At 37.1% G+C, this 27,602-nt stretch overlaps 1 protein-coding gene across 45 annotated transcripts in view; it reads left to right on the top strand.

Annotated features, from left to right (window-relative positions):
* Positions 1–362: 362 nt before the first annotated feature.
* Positions 363–27,602, top strand: part of nrxn3a (neurexin 3a) — a 295,029-nt gene continuing 267,789 nt past the window's right edge. For 30 of the 45 annotated variants that reach the window (XR_009266732.1, XR_009266731.1, XR_009266730.1 and 27 more), the window contains exons 1-5: positions 363–518; positions 5,013–6,198; positions 10,729–10,746; positions 11,825–11,854; positions 12,061–12,072. Coding sequence is in view for 42 of the 45 variants with exons in the window: in XM_058749467.1 (XP_058605450.1) it covers positions 5,502–6,198; positions 10,729–10,746; positions 11,825–11,854; positions 12,061–12,072 (757 nt within the window). In the remaining 3 variants the exon portion in view is untranslated. The remainder of the gene's footprint in view (positions 519–5,012; positions 6,199–10,728; positions 10,747–11,824; positions 11,855–12,060; positions 12,073–27,602) is intronic. The other 15 variants (XM_058749478.1, XM_058749460.1, XM_058749445.1 and 12 more) reach the window with 2 other exon arrangements.

The raw sequence follows: 27,602 nt of genomic DNA, 5'->3' as shown, positions 1-27,602 counted from the left end.
CGCGTTTTTTTTGCAGGTATTGTTGCGAAATGACATACTATACTTTTTATTTTTACCGAGTCTCCTGCTAAAGAGATGACTGTGTCTTTAGAAGAAACGGCGCGTTTCTGAGGGAGCGTCATCAAGTCAGCATGGATCCACAAATGTAAGCAAACACAGCCATCTTGTAGACATTTCGTGTCCCTTTCCCCATATAAATGTATCTACCGCTTCAAAAAGAAACTCGTTTGTTTTTGGCCAAGTTTTCTCTCAGATTTTACTACACCTTTAAATGGCGCGAGCCTCGCAGTTAGAGGAAGGCGGGGTCGCGCGGCGCGTGTGTGAAAATCTCGTGATTGTCCAACAGTATCTCTGAGCGCGCGGCTCTCTGTAACTGCAAGCGAGCACAGAACGAGGGTAAAACATCCTCACACAAGACCGCGAAAAAACGACATTTAGCGGCGTGGACCAAACATATAGAGCCTGTTGGGAATGTAATGTGGATTATTACGCTTTGGGATATTTTTACGAAAACTGAGGTTAGTCTGTTTCTTTTTTTGGCACGGAATGGTTGAAAGCTCTCTGGGATGTTATAAGTTCATCACTTGCTCCGAGTACTTACACTTAGTTGGCTTGTTTTTACATTGTAAATCACGGTTGTGGTTTAATTTAACTTTTATTTCTGTGAACGCGGCGTGTTGCACTGAATCAAAATAAATGACATTCGCGTTGTTTCGTGGAGAAGCGCGATAAAATACTAAACTACATTATCATTCAGGCCCACAACACAAGAAACGAAAAGAGGTTTTACACACGCTGTCGAACTCTAACAATACATTTACGAGTATTTATTCTTCAAGGATAGACGGTCATCTTCTGTACAGAGCTCAGTTTCAGAGTTGACCGGTTTTCGAGACAAAATCTTTGGCACAAAAATAAATGTGTACTGCCTCGTTTTTTTGTCAGCTGCCCGAAATATCACAGAATATTTCGTTTATTTTCAGTAAGTTAGATAACATAGGCCTGTATTCTTGTAGTAAACACGAAAAAGCACGCTTTTTCCTCCGTAAACATGTAACAAACAATTTCGCGCTTTGCTCTCAGGAGACCTGTGTTTTTCTTAATCTGTAAAAGTAGCTGTGAATAATGAATGAGTTCTCAGGTGTCTGTGGAGCCCATGATCAACTGCCACTCAGGATAAACAACACGCATGCCCACTGCAGGTCCATCCTTATGAATGCACCTAGACATGGACTGGTCAAATATCGTTACACGGGAACGCATATATCCATGTTCTTTTTTTAGCGCATGTATGAAAATGTATTAACATTTGCTACAAATTTATTTGGCTGAAATTAATTTTTAGGATGTAGGCTACACATGTGGTGTACTCTGCCTAATACATTTTACTAATATGATCTATTAGAGTAGCTACTACTTTATTCTGGGTTTTATTAGACAAAATGTATAGGTAAATTTATTTCTTTTATTAAAAATATATTATTGAGTCTTTTATTAAAAATATATTTATTTAAAAAAAATAGTTCAAGGGTGGCTATTAACACGTTGCAGTGATTTAAAAATATTCACAAACCCTTATAAATTATTCGATGTAAACATCTGTCTTGATGTCACAATAATCGAAATGTTAAAATTGTTTTGAACAGATTTTTTGCACGTTTGCACGTATAACATGCACGTTCAGCTCTTTTTGTCTCGCTTTGAAGTGCTCAAGTGAGTACAGTGCATTATTAGAATATCTTAATTCGTTCTCATCAATTTGTAGTGGCTCATTTAGATATCCTGGAATTTAATAGACTTTGGTAATAATCCAGTATAACACACTAGCACGCTCACACACTCATTTTAAAGGTAGACTATTCAGCCTTGTGCTTTTTAGTACCTACATTTAATGTTTTTGTCAAAATAATAATTAGGCTAGACGCACTGTATTTGTGTCTTAACATTTTTGCCGAAATGTTAACACATCCACCCAGACAGTATCGTTTGTCCTGAAATTGTCGGGGTAAATAATATTTCCAGAGCGCGGCCTTGTCACACACACATTCATCGACGATTTTTTTCCCTACAGCTGACAGAAATGAAAATGAACACGTATGTCTGAATTAAAATAATATATCATATATTTATTCGAGCGTGTTTAATTTCTCCATGGCGCTCGAGTATAATTTCACCCTGTGGTGTTTTGTGACCTCTTTTGTGTGAAATATGATGCAGTGTCCTCTCACCAAAATGTAAAAATTGTGTCGGTCTGTTTATACATGTGCACATTTATTTGTGAGACTGACGTGCCTTATTTTAGGTGACTGAATTGTGCACTAATAATTTGGATCAAAAGCGAGATTTTAATGTTTTAGAACTCATTTTGTGTGTATATTGTGCACCAATGTAAAAGGGTGAAACGAAGCGAAATGCTGTTTTAAAAACGAAATATTGGAGCACAAAATCCTTTCAAATTTAATAATCCATATAAACGATTTTTGCTTAAAAATATACATCTGTTTCAAATGTGTTAAATCGCATTACACGTTAGCTAAAATAAAAATAAAAGGACGTTTATTTTATTTCGTTTTTCTGTATTTTGTATCGTTTTGTTCACACGGGTGTTGCTTATAATCTCCATTTACATATCAGGCCAAGACAGCTAAATGATTTTAATACAACCGATGTATTTTTCCACAGAGATAAACGAATTAGAATAGGCTAATTCACACTGGTAATTCTAAAACTGAAAAACACGCATATATATGCACATATAAATGTATTGGATATTTAATGAACGCTATGTAAAATATATATATTTTGTTTTGTTTACCAAATGTAATAAGTAACACATAACACATTTCCCAATTTTGTAACGAATATCGTTCTGCCGCGTTTGATTTTCTTTTTCTTTTTTAATTCCTTAAAATCGCCTTTTTGTCTGTGTCGCATTGAAGAATATTTCCTATTGGCGTTGTGTAATGCTCAGCCTCCAAAACACTCATCGAATGTGCTCTGCCTTTCCAATACACCGCAGTGTGACGTGATCTTTCTGTCTTGATCAGAGCCCTATATAATGCACGCACTCCACACCTTTACCACAGTGAAATTTGGTCATAAATCATATTCCTAATCCTCTGTTTCTGATTATGAGGGTATTATAGTGAATCATGGCACAAGGATGGCTTGTTTTGGCAAGGTGATGTAATGCCTTAAACGACTGCTGCAGAACCCTCCCGCTTTAATCTGCTCACAAGTCACTGTTCCTCTGCAGTGGGTTGTTTAGGGGGTTGCTGGTGGTACCCGTGCCCACTCTGGGTCACTGGGGGGAGGCTATATGAGGCCAGGTAGGAGCCTCACGCCTCCCATTCGCCGGCTGGCAGCCCAGGAGGAGAGCACCGGACGCTGATGTCATCCATTTTGGCCCAGCTCTACCTCGCCCACACCTCCGCTCCACCACGCGGATGCTCGGCGGCAACCGTGTCACGTACGGAGCCGAGCTCGCTGAAATGGCGCGCACCTCCTCCCAAAGCCTCCATGATATCATCGGGGCGCACTGGAGGACATTTTGTCGCAGCTCTTCTGGTGTAATGACAGAGCGTAATTGAGGCACCTGTGGTAAAACCCAGCTTTGTGTGTCTGATGAATGGTTGGGCCTGCTGTCATTAACATGCCCCCCTTCTTCCATTACACCTCCTTCTCCTACTCGCCGACTTTTTAAGCGGGATCCAAATGCAGGGGTTTTATTTTGTGGTGTCGTGTGCCGTTCCCAGTAGGGTGTGTCAATCACATATCAATGAGGACAATGATGTGCTCAGTTTAGCCTTTTCACCTCTCTCCTCCTCTTCGCAAGCCCTCACCCGACAAAAAAAGAAAAAGAGAAAGCACACATGCATATTTCGAGGTGTGGGCGCGAGCCAACGTGGAGTATCTGTTACAAGCACGCGGTCTCTCGCTCTTTTTCCCCTCTTCAGCTGCAGCAGGCAGAGCTCTGACGGCATGCATTGTGTTTCGGCTCGGTTGAATCGCGTGGGCTGGTAGCACTATTGTCCTGCCGTACCTGCTGCCTACGCCTCTGGCAAGGACACGGGCAATATTAGATGTCTATTAGGTTACACCTCACATGTTGCCATGTAATTGGAGCCTATTCATTTATGCACGTAGGGGACACATGTTAAGAGGAGCTGGAGCTGCGTTTTGCCTTCACAAAAGTCCTGCTAATCTGTGCTGGTTCAAGGCCAAACGTCAACTCGGCATGGGAATAACAAAACAGGCCATTTTGTTTGCGCTTAAGGATGTGTTAAAAAAAACCCTGTAATTATTTTAATCCATAAAATAAACATTTCCGTTGCATTTTTACTGCATCTTATGCAACATTCCTTTAAAAAAAAAAAAAAAAAAAAAAAATAATAATAAAAAAAATTATAATAATTTTAGATTTTAATGTCATCTTCATGCAATGCATTTTTTTTCATTTTTTTTTTTTCAAAATGGTTCAAAATTAAGGACCACACTTAAATTAAATATTTTTTAAAGCAAAGTATTATAGGTTTTTAAACCTTGTGTTTAGATGACTATGGAGCTGAAATGTGGAGTATATGTCATGGGAATGTGTCGACATGCATATTATTGTTGTCATGCATTGTGCATCCTGCAGAAAGCCTTTTAATTTTCCACATGATCAGATAAACACGGACTCGCTGCTATTGAATGATAGCTGGAGCTGCCATGTGAATAATGCTGGTAATTTACACACTAGATGACCGATAACACACAAGAATCTTTTGGGTAAAATGCCTCTAAAATAGAAACTTTTAATTAGGCTTTATCAGGAGTTGCATTTTACAAAATGATGAGAGCCTTATTCAAATGCAGCTTTTCATGATTATAATTGTGAAAGTGTACTGAATTGTTTTGTTACGTAATATATTTTTATGCTTTTGTGTTTTATGCATAAAAAAAATCACACACTCGATAGACTGAGACATCCGTGGATTCGTTTGTAATTTGATGCTTTTCTATTTTGACAGCTATTGTGCGCTAGACGGGGCAGAGTAACCGTATGGACTACATTACCCACAAGGCATCATGCAGTCTGCGCTGGTTTCCCTAAATACAGAAAGAGTCCGACCTGGAGGACCTGTCTGGATGATTGAGGTCTGAGGAAATACCAGAAGAAAACAGCACCTCAGCAGACACACAGCACCTCATCTGCTCGTCTCCTCAAGTTGATCCATTCCAGGAAACGTAGAAGTACTTTTATTGTCGCCTGACAGAGATTGGATTGTTGTGCAATGTCATTGGCCTTATGACTGTTATTTAAGACTGTTCTCCTCCTAATTCCCTCTCCTCTTTTAGGATATTTTTTGTTTGTCGCTGCGTTGACGATCTCACCTCTTCTTTAGTATCTCTGGGCATACTGTGGGATGTACTTTGGATATACTGACCTTTGAACCAAAGCGAATTCAATGATTTCCTTCTGTTCAGGATAATAACCCCAAATCTCCAGCACTTTTACAATGAATTTCTTCAGATTCCCAGTCCAGTTGCAGCTGCTGATCAGTACTGTGCTTGGGCCCTGCTTGGGCCTGGAGTTTACAGGGTCACAAGGCCAGTGGGCACGCTATCTCCGCTGGGACGCCAGCACCAGAAGTGACCTCAGCTTCCAGTTCAAAACAGACGTGTCCACTGCCTTAATCCTGTACTTTGATGATGGTGGCTTCTGCGACTTCCTGCAACTCATGGTGGTCGAAGGGAAGCTCCAGTTGCAGTTCGGCATCGACTGCGCCGAGACCACAGTGGTATCGGACAAGAGAGTCAATGACAGCAGCTGGCATTCTGCCACCCTGAGCAGGTACAACCTGAGAACTGTGCTGGTTCTTGACGGAGTGAGCAAATCGGGCGAGGTGCGGCCACAGAGGCAGTACATGAAGATCGTTAGTGACCTCTTCCTGGGCGGGGTCCCTCAAGATATACGTATTTCTGTGCTCACTCTCCCGACAGTGAAGGATCTTCCGCCGTTTAAGGGAATTATCAGGGAACTGAAGTACAATAACAAGGAACCTATTCTGCTAAGCAGCCAGAGAGTCCGCATGGACACAGAGGGGATCTGCATGGAGAACCCATGCGAGAATGGAGGAACATGCTCCGTTGTGGATGGGGAACCGCTTTGTGATTGTTCTAAGACAGAATACGTTGGCCGATTCTGCAACGAAGGTAAAACGGTTTATATTTTACAGCTTGATAAAGAGCAAATGCAATATTGACTCCGGCGGACTGTATATGCAATGTAAATTCTTTTCTCAAACGTTTATTGGCACCCATCAAATTGTACTCGAAATTGTCAGTCTTAACTGCTGAAATGTGAATAATGTTTCACAGAATCCTTCATGCTGCTGAAGTTTGATTCTGAGGTCCAAGTTAATGGCGTCTCTTAGCTTGTCTACAGAAGCTGAACTGTTTTCTGCATTGACAGGTGTTTTTGTGCTGGGAATTTCTCGATCAGCTTCATAAGACCCTCCTCTATTCCCCCATCGCTTCTTACGGTCAATTGAAAGTGAATGCCATTGAAATGCACTACTAGCAAAGCCTGCGTTTTTACCTCTGTAAAGCACTAAGCTGTTTGTCTCTGGCAAGCATTTGTGTGTATATGTGTGTGTGTGTGTGTGTGTGTGTGTGTGTGTGTTAGCGTGCCCGGCTGAGGAGGTGGGATGTTAGGATGTTAAGGTGCCTTTTCAGATCCCTTGGTTGTTTTTCTGAAGTGGCCATTTTAGTTTCTCTGGGGATTTGAGGAGGCCATTTCACAGCTCTGGGTTTTGTTGTTGTACCTCTTCAACAGAGAATGAATCAGAGACGGGGGATAATTGCCTATTTTAAACATGTCAATTGCAATTCTTTATAGCGTCATTACTGGTTTTCCTAGAAAGAAAATTTTATGACCTTGGTTATCGAATGTGCTTATTAATATACAGATCTTCTGGTTTGCGCACATTTATTTTGTAAGTATAATCATCATAACTAAACTAATTTTATGTTATACCACAGAAGAAAATCGCAACTTTGAGTTCTTCCCCATGAAACATGTTTTAGATCCTGGTAGATGATCCTGATGGTAATGAAAGGTATACCATGATATATTTTTTTGAATATTTCTGTTTCTTTTGATAATTTTTGCTTTAAATATATCCTCTTAAATGCTTTCAGTTGTAACAAAAAACAAAATGGTTTATCTTTACCTGATAAATAATGAATTTTAATTGGCTAGAAAATTACAGAAACTAATGTGTATATATCCTGTTTTGATTACGTCTAAACTTTTTTCCCCTTGTGATTGGAGTGTTTAAGCTGGGTGATTGATCGGTGGTCAGTGCTCTGAGTCCTATGAGTTGTTACTCTCATTGTAGACACAACATCTCCTGCGATGCTCTCCTTAATTACACAATTACTGAATGTGATTAAAAAATGTTAAAGCCAGGATGCTATCTGTGTACTTAGGTATTTAATATAGAAGTGAATGTGTATGCATGTACAGCCAGCGCAAGAAAGAGAAAATGAGAGAGAGAGGGATGTGTAGAAGACCAGGCACTAGGGTTAGATTTATTGGTTGTAAAGAGAACAGAGTTTTGGGCTTGATTTACAGCCGTTGTTCCTATCCATCTTGTTTGGCTGACTGGGTCCTGCAGTCCACTGATAGGGGCTAAAGCCAGACGTAAAAGCAGCTTTGATGGCTTTGAATGCTGGGAATCAGTTCAGCCAATCATAAAAGAATAAATAATCCATTTTTGGACGCCATTTATACTGGTGCACAGGGGTAGCCTGAACTTAAAGGCTCTGTAAGACTACAGCTGAACTTCCTCCCCTGGTGTCTCTTACAAATCCAAATCAAAACCAGTATTGTGAAATGACACACTAATGGCTGACATCAGTGTTTGATAACAACATTACGAAAATCCACTGAGCAATCTTAATTCCATCTTAATCTTGTGTCTTCAGGCTTTTGAAACATCTGTATGCGGGTAATAAATATCAGGTCAGAGCCATATGGCAAGCTGGTCTGAAGTTTTAAGCATTAGCCTTACGTACGTTTGACTGAATCCAATTGCCATAGCAGCGGCAACAACAATCTGACACTCCTCTCGATGGCCAGATGGCTAAAATGGCCTCAGAACTGTTTTGCGTTGCTGTGGCGTATGTTCCTCGCTCTGTGAAAATCGTGATAGCCACGCCGCTGCATCATTTGCGAAAGCGCATAATCTTTTGGCGGATTAGAATAATAAACATTTGGCAGCCAAACAAACACTCAATCTGTCTTCCCATGCGGATGGTCTCTGAATTGGTACTCTGAGGTTTATGTTTAAGCTGGCCACTCTTTACAAATCTCCTCATGTTATTTAATGTAAACAAAGCAAATTCAAAAGTGCATTATGAGTATATGTAGATCTTAGAGTTGTTTTTAAAGGATAAGACTCTCTAAACATTTTCTAGTTTTGGTTTGCTATTTGTTTGTATATAAGAGAACTGTTTTAAGCAATTGAACTTAACATTTTCACTTTTTGAACAAAATTGTTCAGAAAATGCAAATGTTTAGTATTATGGTTAATAATTTAATATTTATTTTATAAGATTGTACATAAAATGTCTTGAGAGATATTTTATTTGCATGACTCCTTGCAGGGATCATTACAATCTGGTGTGAATCCAAGTTAAACTAGTTAACTTGTTGTTTTGAGAAATCAAGGAAAAGATCTACTAATGTGCCACAACTAAACATTAATTTCTGTTTCACTGCTGTTTCTGAGAAACTAGGTCATCATAGAAGGCTGACAGTGCGTGTAGACATTCATATTCCAGCCAGAACTTCAGTACAGGTCATCTCAAGAGCTGAACACATCAATCATGTCACCATGGCTCTCACATCCTGAGTGTAACTCGGCATTCCCCGCTCTCCAACCACATCCTAATACTTTTCCCACCAGGTTAATGCATCTCATCAGAGGACTTAATGTCCTGTACCAGCCTTTAACAAGCACGGCAGACAGACACACACTTACACATTGGAACGTGTCCCGAAAATGAGTGACCGTGAGAGACAACATATTGCATTTTCAGCCAGTACAGACATCAACACATACAGGACTAAATTAATGTCTAATGTAGCTATAATTACTCTGCACTAAAAGCATTTCATGGAGGCAGACCCCATCAGGTTTCCCTTAATTTCCTGTATTAGTTGCAGTTTGTGTGCACTGGCAACAGATAAATTGGTTTTTAAGTCTGTCAGTGTCTGGCACTAAAAAATCTACAGTAAAATCTGTAATTCTTTAGAGTTATTTGAAATAATTTATTGTAATAATCTGGATAATCTCAAAGTTAGCTAAATATTAATGAATAAAAAACGTTTTAAAGTATACCTAACAATATTTATAATGTCTATATATATTTTAAAATATTTGGTTTATGTCATGTAATATATAATGCACATAGATTTCTAATCTAAAGTGTTATCAATCTAAAGTTGTGTCTGTATATATGTGTGTGTGTGTGTATACATGTATGTTTATATATATATGCATATATGCACACGTTTTATTTAGTAAATTGTGGGGACATTCCATAGGTGTAATTAGTTTTTATACTGTACAAACCGTATTTTCTTTTGCCCTACACCAACCCTACACCTAAACCTATCCCGTACAGGAAACTTTGCATTTTTACTTTCTCAAAACTCATTCTGTATGATTTATAAACCCTGAAATATGGGGACATGGGGAAATGTCCTCATAAGTCACCTTCTCCTTGTAATAGCTATGTCATACCCATTTAATTATACAAATTTGTGTCCTCATACGTCACAAACACACACACATACATGCATACAAAATAGATTTCTGTGTTTAAATAGTCAAATAAATAAGCCTACATGCTATACTATGGCTGTATTTTAAGATAATTTTATGATGTTTAACAGCTGAAGTTGAACACAATAAAAGCACCACTGCTGAAAATATCAAAGCTTAAGAATCGCTGACCTCACTAATCGAGTAGCTGGATGTTCAGATGATCGTGAATCATCCCTAGCCAGAACAGATTAGAGAAATCATAGATTAGCTGTTTTTCATCACACAGAGCATTGCAATGCCCGTTTATCAGTGTTGAATGCCCTTTGGTTTGGGAGACGACCAGAGTGCATTAATGAAATGAGTCAGCCCAGTGCTTCAGAGCCAAAGGCGGCCTGTGACACAAAGAGAGAGAGAGAGAGAGCGAGTGTGTGTCTACAATGAGAGTAAACGCTACCAGGCTCTGAGTATGGAACAGTGCTTTAGACAAACATCAGCGTCCCATAAATCCACAACCCTCTCTAAAGGGAGCAGGTTCTGTTGCCTGTTTGGATTTATGACCCAGGCGTGGATGTGGGCTTTGTGAGTGTGTGTAAGACATGGAAGATGAACTAGACCTCTTAGATGTTGGTGTGTCATGTTGTTTCATACACCACAGATCTGATTCCCCCCCCCCTCTTCATATCCCAGGGAGAAGAGGGGGTGGATGGATGGATGCAAGGGGCATTTTAAGGGTTTCTATGTACATGCACAGGGCAGATGTCTGCTCAGTGCATGCTGGCAGGTGTGTCAAAGTTTGCATGATAATTTTCATGCAAAGATAATATGAGTGGGCTCTAATGGCTACAATGTTTCTCTCCTCTTTTTTTTATTTTTTTCAATTTTCTCTTCTTTGCTGCAACACCATCAGAGGCCAACAGCATCCCAGGTGAGTTGATAATGTCTTTAAGGCTGAATTGAAGATGTCTTTCATAGGCAGTGAAATCATTAATGATGTAGAGTGCATATGTTATTCAAATGTACAGTAATATAAACAGATATTTTCAAGCATGCTATTGCTCTCTTTACCATAATGAAAAATACTTAATTACCATGAAACCGACGTTGCGATAGATAAAAACTAAATAAATAAAATAAATGAAAATAAAAATGAAATCTACATGAATGAGCTGTTCACAATAAGATCCGTAATATGCATTTGGAAAAATAAAATTCGACTTTCATCACTAAATTAGTCATTAAAATCAATATACTTTAAAATCAATATAAATCACATTTATATAAATTACACATAAAATGCACAACACTGTAAAAATTATTATTAAAAGTTTAAAAGACAAAAAGATTACTGGAATATTTTTGGCAAGGAAATAGCATTTCAGTCTTTCTACATCAAAATTTCACATTTAATTAAATGTGTTACTTGACATTTCTTTGTAATTGTCTAATTTAGCAGTTTATGAGTGTAAATAATTTCTACTTTCTAATAATTTGACTATAGATGACTATTCATAATGTATTTGCATTTTTTTTTCACTTTACAACCCATAAATTGAGCTGTCACATTAGATAAAACATCTAAATAAATAAAAATAAAGTTAAACCAATAATTTCCATAAAAATGCAAACGCAGAGACTTTTGTAATTACCACTTTGTGTCAAATTATAAACTTTAGGTTACACTTTATTTAAGGTGTCCTTGTTACAGTGGAATTATACATTTAAATACCGAGTAATATTAATTAACTACGTGTACTTACTATATGGTTAGGGTTAGGATTAGGGTTTGGTTTAGGGTTACTTGCATGTAATTATGCATAATTAATTTTTATTATAATAGTAAATACATATAACCTGTGTTAACAATGACACCTTAAAATATAAGTGTTACCAAACTTAAAAATAAATAAGATGCTCATAAACCTTTTCCTTCTGCAAAGATTTAATGTCATCATATGGTCTGATACATACCTAAAGATGTTCTTTTCTTTCTGTGTTTCTCAAAGGATTTGCACACATGATGATGGCGGATCAAGGTATGCCACACCCCTTCACTGGTATTCACTCTGTTGAGATTGATGATGCATGCTTGAATTTCTGTGCACTGAATGAGCTAAACTTTAACTCTGAACCTTGAATGCATAGATGTGAACTGTGCTTTGACCGTTTCTTCATATCTCTCCATGCTTGCCTTCTGTGGATACTCTTTATCTCTCTGTTCCTTTTCATCTCCTTTCTCAAGCCAAGGGCAAAGGTACAGAACCGTTTTCTTCCTCAAGTTGTGCTCTCTTGTGTTTACATTCTTGTTTTTAGTACTTTTTTATTTTATTTATTTTTTTTTTTTGCTAATAGCTGTTCACCATGGGTGACTGGATCAAGAGTATAATTAAATGAGAGTTAATTGAAGACAAACACACAAAAGGTATTCTAACTGCAGTCTGAATGGTCTGAACTGTGGCGTCTGCCTCCCTGGTGGTCTTATACCCAATAGATATTTGTATCAGCTGCTAAAATGCTTAAACGGCACAGTATGACACAGTCTCATGAGGGTTTATCTAGCTTGAGACCATGAATGGTTGAGCTTTATTTGCCATGCAGTGTTTGTTGTGGTTTTGATCTTGCATGTGGAGTTTTGAGAAATGTATCTGTGTTCAGCCAGGTGCCACAATGACTTTCTGTGTTTTTTTTGTTTTTGTTTTTTGAAAGGAGAGAAAGAAAAAACTGTGATATTTCAGTCTGGCAGTACATGTGTGCTGTCATGTCATTTCATAGCTGGCTTCTCTAGGGAGGCTTGTAGATGGGGCCCGATTTAGCCTTGACTTGCTGCTGGGCTGAGCATCCCTGTGGAACGCTGTTGTACCACATGTCACCCCGCCGTCTCACCTGATCCAATATTTCAGCATGTCTCCGAGTGGCCAAATAACTTCATTCTTCAATAGACAAGGCCTGGAATTGGCTTGATTCTTTGCAGGACCTCAGTTCATCCACAAATGTGCAGCCTTACACAGTATAGCAGTATTATTTAAAAGTTCTCAGGTTTTTAGGGTGATTGCCAAATGTTTCTCTCAGCTTGGACACTTTTTTTCCGCACAATAGAAATTTTGTACATTTAGCTTCAGAGTTGGATTGTTTTGTTGGTGCAGCATATGTGAAAACTTGTGTTTGTTTTTTAGGGATTGATTAGTTGGTAATGGTCAATTCTGAAAGCATAATAAATTCAATCCTTTTTTTTTTCAACTTAAAAAAAATTATTTATTTTTATATATATATATATATATATATATATATATATTTTTAATCCGTTAAAACAGCATATTGGGTGTATGCAGATCTAATTTATTTGTCAAGCAGACAAAATGATCAAAATTTACTTCCCTATAGTTCTGGTGGACTTCAGAATGATTCGCAGTTGGTTTGAAAGCAGTCCAGTCTAATAGACATAGCCGCGGGAACATATTTTATCTGGGGGGTGCTGGGGGGCAGGGCCTTTGACAAAATCCTATAAACAGCCCAAACTCTTATAGATTAACATACAAATGAAGATGTAGCCTATATGCAAACCAATATATATATTTGTAGCTTATAGTTTTTTTTTTAGAGTGCTTACACTCACGCTTCAGTAATATTCTTTGACAATGTAAATGTTCTTTGTTCGCTGTATAATTTGTTTGTTGTTTGAATAATAGTGGACATGCGCATTATAATTAAACTTAAAATGTATTTTAATTAAACGTGATCAGGTTAAATTCAAATTCAGTCTTATTAAAATTTTTTGTCATGATATGGATAGCCTACTTGCCTAAAACGTTATGATGTGCATAGTTAATAGATTACATTAGGCTACAGATTAGACTACAGTGGTTTGAGCGCATTTGACCAGAGACTAGAGCGCAATTAAAGAGCAGTGCTTATTGACGGTGGCCGTCTTGAGAAGCGAGAAAGCTTCGGAAAACAGCTCATAAAAAGGACGAGGACGTGAATGGTTTTTACAAGTCGGAATGTAAAATTACAGTAATATCACGTGAACATTCACATGAAATTCTGTCAGTGTGAGGGGGAGATGTAGGGACGCACGCTGCGAGGCGAGCAAGAAAAATACAACCACACTAGACTATATATTTCTGGTCAGTTTAATAAATAATCACAAAAATTAAGTATCTTGGGGATGATCGAGGGGCAAAAGGGAAATCTCAGACCCGGCCCTGTGGCGGGGGGTGCTGCAGCATCCTCAGCACCCCTAGTTCCCGCGGCCATGCTAATAGACCTTCAGGTTAGACGCCATATTGAATTTACACAAATGAAAACAAGACTGTGAGGGACACCCTTACGGATTTTTTTGTAATTGCACACACCGTATAGAGATCCTAGATCCCATAATATTCACAAATTTCAATACTTTGTGTTCACCAAAAGTCTTTTTTCTTCTTTTTTTTATTCACTTATTTTTAAAATGTGTCGTCAGCTGAACAATTGGCATCCAAGATTTCATCTCAGAAAATTGTGTATATGTGACCCTGGACCACAAAACCAGTCATAAGGGTCAATTTTTCGAAATTGAGATTTATACATCAACTGAAAGCTGAATAAATAAGTATGATGTATATTGTTATGATAGGGCAATATTTGGGCGAGATACAACTATTTGAAAATCTGGAATCTGAGGGTGCAAGAAAATCAAAATACTGAGAAAATTGCCTTTTAAATTTGTCCAAATGGAGTTCTTAGCAATGCATGTTACTAAACAAAATTAAGTTTTGATATATTTACAGAAGGAGATTTACAAAATATCTTCATGGAACATGATCTTCACTTAATGTCCTAATGATTTTTGGCATAAAAGAAAAATCAATAATTTTGACCCATACAATGTATTTTTGGCTATTGCTACAAATATACCCCAGCGACTTAAGACTGGTTTTGTGGTCCAGGGTCACATATGTCAGTTAGGTAACTAAAGGGATGAAAAAATGAGTAAAAAAGTGTTGATGCACCTCTCCTATTTATAAAAAAAAAAAAAAAAAAGTATCTGCTGAATGAATTAATGTGAATTGAGACTTGTGGGTTCACTTACAAGGAATAGACAATTGATCAATCGAACCATGTGTGAAAATACCCAAAGTCATTGGACATTAGAAATGCATAGTACAGTATAAAGGAGGTGGCTTTCTATTGCATGAATGCTGATATGAACTAAAATAAATCCAGGCATATGCTGCAATTCCACTTGCCAACCTAGTTTCTTCCCTCAACCCAATTTAAGTGCTAAGTCAGAGCCCAGTCAGCGAGAACCTGGCAGACTGACAATACCGTATAGCCAGTTAGATGCATTAGCACGTATTTGCCTGCGTTGCATTAAAAGTGTTTGTATTGTAGCACCGTCTCCAACGCTGTCTGTCTCTCCCGCTACTGCCCTGCGTTAAATCCCTCTGCTAGACGGAGGGACATTATTACAAATCAGCCTGGCTGTACGCCCAAGTTAAGACGACAAGGGCTTCCATTTAGGAGCCCATTTGCATCTCCGCCATGCTGAGCGATTCTACGAAATGTTTAATTTATCTGCATTTGTTTCCATCGCTGCATCTCTTCCTTTCACCTGTCATCGCAGCTCGAGTTTGTACAGCACGTAAATCTCTCATTTTTAAACCTTTCCTCAGAAACCTCTTGCAGTTAAACCTTAGGAAGGTTCCTAATTGTTGTGCTTTGTAATATTTGACAGTGTTATGTCTGCAGTGCCATAAAGGGAGGAAGTGAGAGGCAGCAGCTGTTTTTGGGTAGCCCAGGGCTTGTCGCTCATGTCTGCGTATCTCACAGCTCTCGGACGCCATTCCTCTGCACCCGTCTGAAGTCAATCATATCAGTCAGCGCCCTGTTCTCTTCTCTGGCACAGGCATATGTCAGCAAACAACAGAAAGTCACAGGACAATGATGAAGAAGGTTCTCTCAGGACTTCCTGTCTCTCATTGTTTTTGATTCTGTCCTCTTTCCTTCCATCTGTTAGTCTATCTGTGATGCAACTTCCTTTTATTTTCCCAGAGAAACCTTTTGGTGCTCAGAGGTTGTGCTTTCATAACTTGGGAGACATAACAGAGTTTTCACTTGTTTTTCTTTGAAGTATCAGCTTTGTCTGGGATGATTTCTAGAAATTGACACACATACGACAATTGTTACAGAACAGTATAGAACCGTAAAATGAATATGGATGGCAAGCTTAGATATTTTGGTCTTAAAAAGAGTTAGAAATATTTGAGGTAGTATTTGATTGCAGACTTTGGTATTAGGAATATTTGACCAAACTTTCCAACGTGATCTCATGATAATTCGTATGTATTTTATGTAAAATGTGGTTCTATAAAACGTACATTTACTTATGTTTTACAGGCACTAAAACGTGCAATACTGATGTATTTTCAGCATTTAAGCATACAAAACTGACGTATCGACGACATCTAAAAATGAATCCTTATGAATGTTGAAATCGCGGCATTAATTTTATTTTTAGTTGTCATATCAATTACCTTGTTTTCAATTGCATCATTAAATTGTTTACTCATTTACTTAATATGAAATGATAACATTTCATTTTGTTGTATGATTTATGCTGCTAGCTCGTTTCCAATAATAGGCCTACATAATGTTAAATAAGACTTCACTTTAAACCTTAAAATAAATAACATTTGAAATCGTTTAACCTTTACTTGTCATGTAATGTTTACTTTGTTTGCCATGGGCCACAAAAGCGTTTTCTCTGACATGTTGTGACTGACCATAGAACTATAAAAAAAACACCAAAACCGCAACATAATTACGAAATGAAACAATTTTATTCGTGCGCTGTAATCCAGATCTTTAGAATCCATACGATTGCGAGGAACAGACCCAAATCCAAATCTTTATTCAGCGATCTTCATCTCCATCCCGAGCAGCAAGTCCAGCGACCGTAAACGGCAAAGCCCGCACTGACTGATGCGTTCGTTACGAATTCAAATGTTGCCGCTTCAAACAACAGGTTTTACGGCAGGATAATCGAACACTCATTGGCTCTCGCCTGCATTCGTCACAGATTGTGACATGCCGTGTTTCTGGTGAGGTGTGTGTTTGAATAATGCGAGCACGCGAGCATTCACAAATTCACTGAGAGCGAGAGGATCAGGAAAATAATCTGGATAATATTTTCAGCGATTAATAACAGAAATTCTGCTCTGCACCTCACACAAACCTACTGAATTCTGCCAGAGAGGACTGCGGCTGCAACGCATCGTCATTTGGATTACTTTTGGTAGTGCTTTTGACGTTTTTGCAATAAATAAATGATTGTAATTGCATTTATCTGTCTTTCATGTTTTTCTTATTTACTGTACAGAAATAGCTATGTTTAGATGTAGGAGTGGGATTAGCGACTATAAAAACATTTTAATGCTATATTGTTACTAAAATGGTTATTTTCCTGCATATTTCGGTCAATTGCGTTTTATATCCTTTTATATTCGCTGTAAAATGGGTAGGTTTAGGTTTGGGGGTAGGTTAAGGGGTCTAAATCTAAACTGCTTATTAATAAAATGATAAAAATGCATATTCGCTGTAAAATGTGTAGGTTTAGGTTTGGGAGGTGCATTCACACCAGATGCGAATGAAGTGTTAAGCGCGAGTGATTTACATGTTAAGTCAATGCAAAGACGCGAATAGACATCCTGCGGCACGATTCACACAAATTGAGCGTTTCAGGCGAGTTGAAAAATCTCAGGAGCTTGCTCTAGTAGTGACGTGATGATGACGTAGCGAGCGGAGGCAGAAATCTGAAGCAACAATGGAGGACAAAATCATCGTCGCTGTATGTGGATACCCGGAGCTGTACGATACATCTTCGTATTGTACAGAAACAGGAATAAAAAGGATCTTGCTTGGAAGAAAGTGATTGAGGAGGTCGGACAAAATATTTTACGTTTTTTAGCTAAAAATGCGTATTGATTTGTATGTCTTAAACGTTGAAATACTTCTAAATTGTACGTTTTAGCATCAATAAAAACGTACCTACAAAAATGTACGTTTTGTGCTTGTAAATGTTACGTATTAATACCTACGTATAAACATGAGACCAGGCTGAACTTTCAGACATTTATCTTTTTTGAAACTCTAGAGAAGAATTGTGTGAGATTATTATGGAATTCTCATACTGTATATGTCTCACTGAAGTAAGTAAAATGATTGTGTATTGCATAACATAGAATATTTAATAGTTCATATTAAGGTTGTGATGTTGTTGAGATCTTGAGGAGACAGATGTGAGATTACTAGGGCCTTTTGTTTTCAGGAGAAAAATCTGAAAAACAGGAGACAGTACACAGTAAAAAATGGTGTAGGATTTACTTTGAAACAATTTGCTATTAAATTTCGCACAATTACTAAAACGACAAGTAACATTGGATTAACCATGAAGACTGAAATAGTACTTTCCTGTAAAACCGGCACCAATAATCTTTAATTACAATTTTGAATTTTTGTTTTACAGTGTAGCAGAAATTTGTTCTCCATTGAGCAACAATTAATGTCATTTGTGATTTTACTTTCTTGGTCATGCTTTTGTGTCTTTGCTTTTTCTGAGCTGTAGAGGTTTCATTAGCAAGTAAATGGAGATTCTAATGGATATTTTTTGTTTTTTGTCATAATAGCTCTGACACAATATAGTATCTCTCACCTGTTCCTCTTTATCTTCTTAAATCATTTGCAAAAAATATTAATTTTAGTGAATTAAATCAGTACAAGTCTGCAAATATTGTCTGCTTCGCACAGCGGTTAGATTGGTTACTGTGGCTCTGGTTCAGACCACCCGGAGATTTCGTAAGGCATTCTGCAAGTGTGCGAGTCTTTGATAGATATTAGTTGGTACAGGAGGCAGTAAATGAGTTGACCTTTTCGGACGGCAGTGGAGAGTCTGAGCTTTGTTACAGGACAGAGGGGAGTAGAAACACTGCAGCTCACGCTATGCTGATGAACTCACATGCAAGGTAATGAATTGCAGTGCCATTATGCAAATACTATGCTAATTATCTAATCAGATTTGATTCCATTAAGGATGTTCCCAGCTTCCTAACCTTGAGAAGGCTGGGACTGATCAGCTTACTCTTTCTAAATTCGGTTCTTCTTGTCTTTTTTCTTTTCCAGGCATTTTCTAATTTTTTTGAATCCTTTGTTTTTTTTTGCCTGTTTTAAGAATTTAACTTCTTTTTCTTTTCAATGATTTTATTTGTTTCCCCCCCAAAAAAATTTTCTTGCATTTTCTTTTCCTTTTTCTCTTTTTCTTTTCCATTCTGTTCTATTCCTTTTCTCTTTCTTGAAATGTATATTCCTTCTTATCCCTTTTTTCTTACCCTTTATTTTTTTCTTTTTCTTTCTATTTCTTTTTTATTTTGTTTTGTTTTTATCCCCCCCCCCCCTTTTTTTCTGACTTTTTCAGACTTCTTTAGACTTCTTTTAAGTTCTTTTACATTTCTATTTAAAACTGAACTGAACCTTTCCTTTCCTTTCCAAACCAAACTAACATCTTTGACTGCTTAAAGGTTTAGAAATTTGAAAAAAAAAGTCCTGTTGTGATTCATATTTACATCTTATTTGCTGCAGTACAAAAGGCTTTGCCACCCTGTTCCTCTGAGTGGGGTGTTTTTATGGCACAGAAAAGCATTAGTTCTCTGTTACCACACATCTGAAGGCAGGTCTCCCTGACAGTGAGGTGACACATGGTGTGTGTGTGTGAGAGCCAGATAATGAAATCTTTATCACATGTTTGGGAGGCCTGTAATTCCATTTGCTCTTCTAATCCCTCGGTCACTCTGTCTCTCTGTCACTCACTGAACAAACCTGTCTAACCAGAATTACCCTTCCATTCATTTACAGTTTACACTCTTTTTAATGGCACAAATTTGATGAGCCTAAATAAGCCTACTTTTAAAATAGACCATAATTACTTTCTTAATAAAAGCATGCTACAAATGTTGTCTCTAATCAAATACAGAATGTGTTTTTTTGGAGGAGATATGAAGCATGAGACCCCTTTTCAGTAAGAATATGTTAGGAAACACGCCGGTTTGATGTTGCTTGCAGAGTCGTGTTTTGTATTTCATGTTGTCTGTAATTTAGATGATTTTTAAAAATGTCATGCACTGAAGACTCCTCAGGCCTCATCAGTGCAGGAAGAGCTCTTAGGAAAGCCTGATTGAGCCACCTTGCTGTCTGTCTGCTGATCAGAGAGCGATGGCCTCTCTTGTGTAATCAGGACCAGCCTCACAGGGCGTCCTTTAACAAAATAGCCTCATCACCTCCCCCTCCGTGATCTCCCCCCTCTCCATACGCTGTAACCGAGACAACGGAACTCCTCACTGTCCCCCTCCCCACGGCCCTCTATTTCCAAATCCCAAAGGCTCTTTTCAGCATAACACTGAAAAGAACATCAATCACACCTGATACGCACACATGTACACACAAACAAACAAAAAAATGAAGCCTTATTCTGCCACCCCTCGGTCCACCCATCTGAATGCAGTTATGCCCATAATTGCCTCCAATTTCCCTTAGTCACACCTGACATATTAAGCTACTGTACACAACGATTTCCTTTCTGGTCCCCAGAGGGAACAAGTGCCATTTGATTATGGCTAAATGTGATTATTGTCCTCCCGTCCAACTGGCTTGTGGCGGTCTTTTGTCCCTGACAAAACAAGAGAACAAGGCGGCCACTCTGATAGTGACGGATCAGCCCGGATGTTGCCCGGTGAACAAAAAGCTGTTAATTATTTGTAGAAATAGGCATTCATGTAACAATGAAATGAACAAAAAGAAAGAAATCAGATGCATGGAAAACTGTTTTTGCAGAAATAGGGTTTTATATGCTTCTTGTAAAAGCAAGTGCTGCATTTATTTATTTTTATTTATTTATTTTCTTACATTTATTAGTTTTGTTGTAATTATATAATCATTTATTAATAATAATAAGAGTAATTATTATTACAAAAGGTTTCATTAGTACTTATTCTTTTGAAATGAACAAAAAAAAAAAAAGAAAGAAAAGAAATGCTGTGCAAACGTTGTATGGCTTATAGCTGAAGTTTTTTTTTTTTTTTTGCATGTCTGTATACTGACTGATGAATTCAAGATATTTTTGGCCAGCCTCATCAGACATGCAGAAGTAGGAGGTACATTTGCAAAAAGGACTGCTTATTTAAAACCACTTCAATTAGTAAGATTTAACCTCTCTGTTCTGGTGAGAGGAGGGTTTGGAGCAAATGGTGGTCTGCACATACAGAATTTGAAAGTATAACTCAAGTGAATGGAGTGTTTAGGGTGGTATCTCTTCTTTTACCTTTCATTCTTTTTCGAGACATCTCAATCACTTGGTTACATCTTTTTGAAAATGTTCTGCTTCTAACTGTAATAAGATTTTTTTTTTTCACATTCAGAGTGAATAGCATCAGTCTGTTATTTGTCATTTGAAAATGTCATGTTTCAGTAATGGAAATTGATTCAGAAATGACACAACTTGTCTTTATGACACTGATAAAAAATAAGACTGGGCCAGACCTAATGGAGTTCTCCAGTTTTTATAACGCAAAACTATGGAGAGATATAACCTTATTTACGTTACACATAAGCATAGATATGTTTTCAGCTTGTTTTTGTCAAAAATGTTATATGAAATTAAATGCATACATTTTGATTAAATATTAAACATTCTAAATGTTTTGCTGGTTTCAAGGTAAAAAAGGCTTAAGTAGGCCAGAGACATTTTTATACATGAATTTTTGGTGATTTCTCCATTGCAAGAGTGAAGACAATATTTATTTTTAAATAACCATGATAAAGCATGTGTATTTGTGGTAATGAGAGTTTATATATGAGTCACCGAGTGTAGATGTCTGGTTTTGCACAGAGGTCATACAGTGCCAAGCAGTAATTGCGTTGTTAGAAGTGGGCAGATGTGAACATCTGGTGTCCAGCAATGCACCTATTGATCCTCATTACTTTTTGTACTTGGAGACAGCAAAGGGCTTTCATTCCCACAATCACTCTTTAATTGTGACAAGCATGAAAAGAGGATATTTAGCACTAATAACCATCACTGATTGAGAGTTATTTGAGACCAGACTTGTTTGCACAGGCTTGCAGTAGTCTTGTGTAAATGCTGGACACAGCAATCATCTTTATTTACTGTTTATTAAGAGGATTACTGATATAAATATGGAATATAGCTAATGGGATACTATTAAAGAAATAATTCACCCAGAAATGAAAATTTGCTGAATTTGTACCCACTCTCAGGCCATCCAAGATGTAGATAACTTTGTTTCTCTGTGAAAACAGATTTGGAGAAATTTAGCATTACATCACCTGCTCACCAATGGATCCTCTGCAGTTAGTGGGTGGCGTCAAAATGAGAATCCAAGCAGCTAATAAAAACATCAAAATAATCCACCAGTAATCCACAGAACTCCAGTCCATCATTTAATGTCTTTTGAAGTGAAAAACTACATGTTTGTAAAAAAACAAATAAATTATTATAGTGTTTTAACTTAATCTGTTTGTTTCTGGGCAAAAAAAAAAGTTATGTAATGCTAAATTTCTTCAAATCTGTGATTCTGTTGTGATAAAGAAACAAACATATATCTACATCTTAATGGCCTTGAGGATGAGTAAATGTTCATTTTTGGATGAACTATTTCTTAATTTAGATTTTAGAAATTGTTTCTAGTAGTTTGGTCTTCATCTCTATTTAGGGATGCAAAGTTTTGTTAGAACAGATATAAAAGACAAAAAAATAGCTCTTTTCCAAAACACAGTGAGCTGCATATGGAGGAACTAGTTAAGCAAAGTGGTGCCTCAAGGATGTACCTCATTTTGGCCAAACTTGAAAGTTTTGGAACAGATTCATCATGTTAATTGAGATTGAGGTAACGTTTCCAATGTTTTTAATATGGTTCAGTAAAGTTTGTGTATTAGGGTGATGAAATGTAGACAGTGTTTACAGCTCATAAGTTAGCTAAATGTACCAAAAAACTCAGTTTGACATATAGGGAAATATTTTGAATATTTCTGTTTTTGTTGTTGTAAGGGTCTATAGTAATTATAAAGAGCTTTATATATATATATATATACTAATATAGTATTGGGTAGTTGATGATAAAAAGTGTCCTATGGTGTGACATAGCAGAAATGTAGAAAAAAAACTTAACATACAAATAACATGCGAAAAATGTATCTTCATTCTTAGTTACAAATAGCATGAGAGAGGTTTATCTTCAATGTTAGAGGTTTTTTTTTTTTTTTTTTTTTTACATTTTTCCGTCACACCATAGGACACATTGATACGTCAACTACCCATATATATATATATATATAATAAATAAACATTAACAGATGTCTATGTTATGTCCTCATTTAGATAAGCTAAATAAATGTGTGCGTGTAGATATGTGTGAGACAACCTACACCTGCTAGTAATCGATACCCCTCTCAAGCGGAACCTGGCTGCCATGGTAACTCCTCTCAAGCTGTTTGTTTGGGATGGTGTGTTAGCATGGTGCCTGGCCTGGTTTTCCCTAGTCTTGGCTAAATCTAACTAAAGCGGACACTTTGGTGCATAATTGTGCATCAATGGAAATCTTAGAGTAGCTCACGCATCTCCTAACGCTAATTTTCTTTCCTGTTATAATCCACATGCGGAATTAAACAGTGCGTCACAGTACTGACTTACACTTTCATAATATCAACCTTCATAATGAAGACTTGCATGTAGGCATTTCTCACAGTGTGTGGACATGCTTAAGGGCTGAGAAAAGCTTTGAGAATTATGCTGCATTCCGTCAAACGTCCTGCTTGTGAAAGTGCCGCTTGATGTCGGACTTAGATATGGGTGTGGTTTTCTCATTCATACATTCTGTATTATTTAGAAAATATAAAGTGAGCTATTACAGGCAAAAAAAAGTGTTTTCTTAAAATGTGTCTTGAAAATGAAAATAGCACATACTACTTTCTACATAGCAAAACACCAGATTATGATGACTGCTGGAGGAATCTCTGAGTGGATGGCAGATTCTGACCCACTTTTACCGAGCTTGGCTAACCTGCCGTGTGTGTATGTGCTGAGCACCATTTGAATTGTGTGCGTTGTGAAATATGCATGAGATATGCCTGGGCAAAGGGCCATGAGGAAGCAGGTCAGCCCTGGGCTGGACTTGAGAACCTGTTAAGTGTGTACGTACACACACCCACACACACACATACCACACCACTCACCACACAAAAACACAGACTGGACTTCACCGAGCACATGCTCAACAGCAGGTTGTACAGTCACTGAAAAAAAAGAAGCAGAGAATAAGGCTTGTTTTGTGTACCTGCACAGGTTTAAATTTTTTATTTTAATTTTGACAATGGATGCACAATACTTTACTGGTTAATTTATTTTTATATTGCTAATATTTAATAGGGGTGGGAGAAAAAAATGTATTCACCTAACTATCGCGATTCTTTTTCAAATGATTTAAAAATCGATTGGTTTACCTCAGAATCGATTTTTATTGCATTATTTTATTTTTCCTAAGAGGTGGTGGGGAGAAGTTAGCGCGTTGTAATTCCAACAGAGGGCGAAATGTATCGGTGTGTTCGACTTAGAGCAGCACCACGCAGACGATAAGCGTATGACATCAAAGTACCGCGAGAGCGATTCAAAGCATGCGGAGCCGTCATTATATATAGATCAGTGGGAGCCGTCTGCTCTCTGTAGCTCTCGCAGTGCTTTGATGTCATACAACGATCGGTCTGCGTGTGCAGTGCCGCTGCATTAGATAATGTCATATACATTTAAAGCTGGCGTGAGAAAGCAAAACCATGACGGAGGCAGAGGATCAAACCTCTTCCAGAATTCTTTCTGCACCTTCAAGTTTTGAATCCCAACTGCCGGGAAAATATGACTAAACATGACTAAAACGGTATGCAAAGTAACATAGCACTTTATTTTATTTCAGAAAGTGTTTTTTCTGCTCATTTTGTTGAACATTTGACTATTATATTCATGTGCGAGTTCAGGGTTTTGGTACTTGAAAGTTTCATGGTTCAAGGTACTTTAAATATACACTGTGTATGTGTATGCTCCTGAAATAAAAGTTTAGAAAGATGTGATGCATTGTTTTTGTTAATATGACTCATCATATACAGTCTCTTTTAAGGGTATAATCAACTATTTTCCATTGTCTAGTCTTTAATAAGCAAACAAAAATCACTATAAATAATAATATGGAATCGCAACAGTGACTAAGATGTGTGTGTGTGTGTGTGTGTGTGTGTGTGTTTTTAAATTTTTTTTTAATTGTGACAGTCTGTATATTAAGTGTATTAGGGGTGGGCGATATGACCAAAATCTTATATCACGATATGACTAACTTTATATCACGATAACGATATATATCACGATGTAGTAATTTTTTTTATTTTAAAAAAGTTTTTATGATATTAAAATCTTTGATACCATAGAATTTTCATAATCCTTGTCACCAATGTCAATATCAAACTAATACAAGCCTAAAAATAGACAAAAAAAAAAAAACTCAAGCTCACTGAAAATAAATAAACAGTCAGTGATGAAATAAGTATAAGAAACTAACTGCAAGCAATAGGACAAAAAACTACAATAAATAAGAAAAGCTACATACAGTGTGTAAATTAATTAGTCTTCACTGTGTTAATTATATCTATCTATCTATCTATGATATAATTAACACATGTATTATGTATAGATTCTATACATGTGTATAAATAAATATTATTATTTTTTTATTATTATTTCTTCTTATTAAAGTTACAAAAGTGATTTAGTCAAGAGCAGTGAGAGATTTTCTAGAAATGTGATATGATTAATATGAATGGCAGACAGACTTTTCTTTCAGCTGTTTTCTCTCTCTTAAGACCTAAATCGCTGTCTTTATGAGGATACTTGCCAAGACGGGGATTCTGACGCATATAAGTGTGTTTATATAATCGTTGAAAGCCAATAACGCGGCAAAAAAAAAAAAAAAAACGCGGTCCCCTCACACAGAAACAGAGATGGCGCACGCATATAGCTCTGTTGTTTGTTTCAATGGCTTAAAATCGGTTGTGTTAAAACTGCAGTGCTTAAAAATGCGTGCCCATGCTACAGATGTAGTCCCTTGTTTAGGAACGAGCTCCTTGTTTTGTTCTGGTTCTTTCTCCCCTTCACGCCCCGTGGTGGTGTGTAAAGAATCTCAGTCATCCAAATGATTAAAAAATATTACCGTAAATAATGTATTTTGCGACACCAAGAAATAAACGATAAAACATAATATGAAACGATAGACTTTTTATTTCGTCCATCCGATATATATTGTCATATCACACAGCCCTAAAGTGTATCATTCAACTTTTTCCCATGGTCTAGAGTTAAAAACAAAAAAACAAAAATCGCAACGCATAGCAATATCGAATCGCAATACTTTGAGAATCAGAATTCTTAAAATCGCAATACATCATATCGGCACCCAAGTATCGTGATAGTATCGAATCGGGAGGTAGGTGTATCGTCCCATTCCTAATATTTAACATATTATTATTATTATTATTATTATTATAATAATAATAATAATACAATATAATATAATATACACTGTGCAAAAAAATTTTCAAAGCTGTAAATAAAAAAAATTAAATACTGGAGTACATTTTACAAGAAATAAAAAAAAAAGTTAAATGTTATTCAACATTTCTTTGTATTTGTTTGTTACATTATATTAGCAGTTTCTGAGTGAAAATAGTTTTAAATGTATTAAAAAAAATAAAAATTACTTTTATTATTATATTAAATTCATGCAGGTTTGGAACAACTTTTGGAACAAGCAATTGATGACAAATTTATTTTTTTTTGGTGAACTATACCTTTAAATGTAAAATGTAGCAAATTTCAAAAATAGGAATTTGTTTTCATGGTTGAATTATAATATTGTGGTTTTCCTGTAGCCTTTAAAATGATTGATTTTAGTTTGTATTGTTGTATTTTTTTGCTGATCTGACCACTAAACATTTTAATCACACTTTCTCTCCTTAAGTTAATGCCTGGCATCACTGTAGTCGTGTGTTTCTGAGACAGGATCCTGTCCTTGTTGTGGACACTCTGACCTGTGCTTTTGGTTAAACGCTGCACATCTATTCTTTCCTGCTCTTCTCTTTCCTAGAACACACACACACACACACACACACAAAACCGGTGTCGGTGTCGTGCCCGTGTTTGGTGTGAGTAACCCCCCCTCAGTGCTTTGGAAGCCTGAGATAGTCACCTGATCTGGCCTTGCTGTGAAAGGATCGAGTTTGTGACCTCAAGCTAGATGAGATGCCCTGCCAACAAGAGCCAGGCAAAACAATGATGAAGGATGATTGTCTGTTTCAAAGCAAGCAATATTTCATCCGAGGGAAATTTCTGTGACCCTAAGTGCTCAATTCAGAACTTAAATGTTTTATAATGTAAGTCACTGTAAGATCAAGTTGTCGTCTGCTGACGTTTCACAAGACATTCGGTACGTTTTTGTACAAATGTCACTGGAAGCTGATGGCAAGGAAAAAAAAAATCGAATGCTGTTCCTTTAATAGTGTTATGATATAATCAGTAGTTTCAGTGAATCAGTTGAGAAATCCCATTGGCCCAAAAGACAGTTTTACCTCAGGCAAAGTCAATAGCAGAGGGCAAAATGTAATTTATCTGGTGCACACATCTGTTGTGTTTAGAAAACATAG

Source organism: Onychostoma macrolepis, chromosome 17, assembly GCF_012432095.1.
Source record: "Onychostoma macrolepis isolate SWU-2019 chromosome 17, ASM1243209v1, whole genome shotgun sequence".
Lineage (NCBI taxonomy): Eukaryota > Metazoa > Chordata > Actinopteri > Cypriniformes > Cyprinidae > Onychostoma > Onychostoma macrolepis.
Note: the sequence above shows the minus strand (reverse complement) of the source record. Positions and strands in the feature narration are given on the sequence as shown.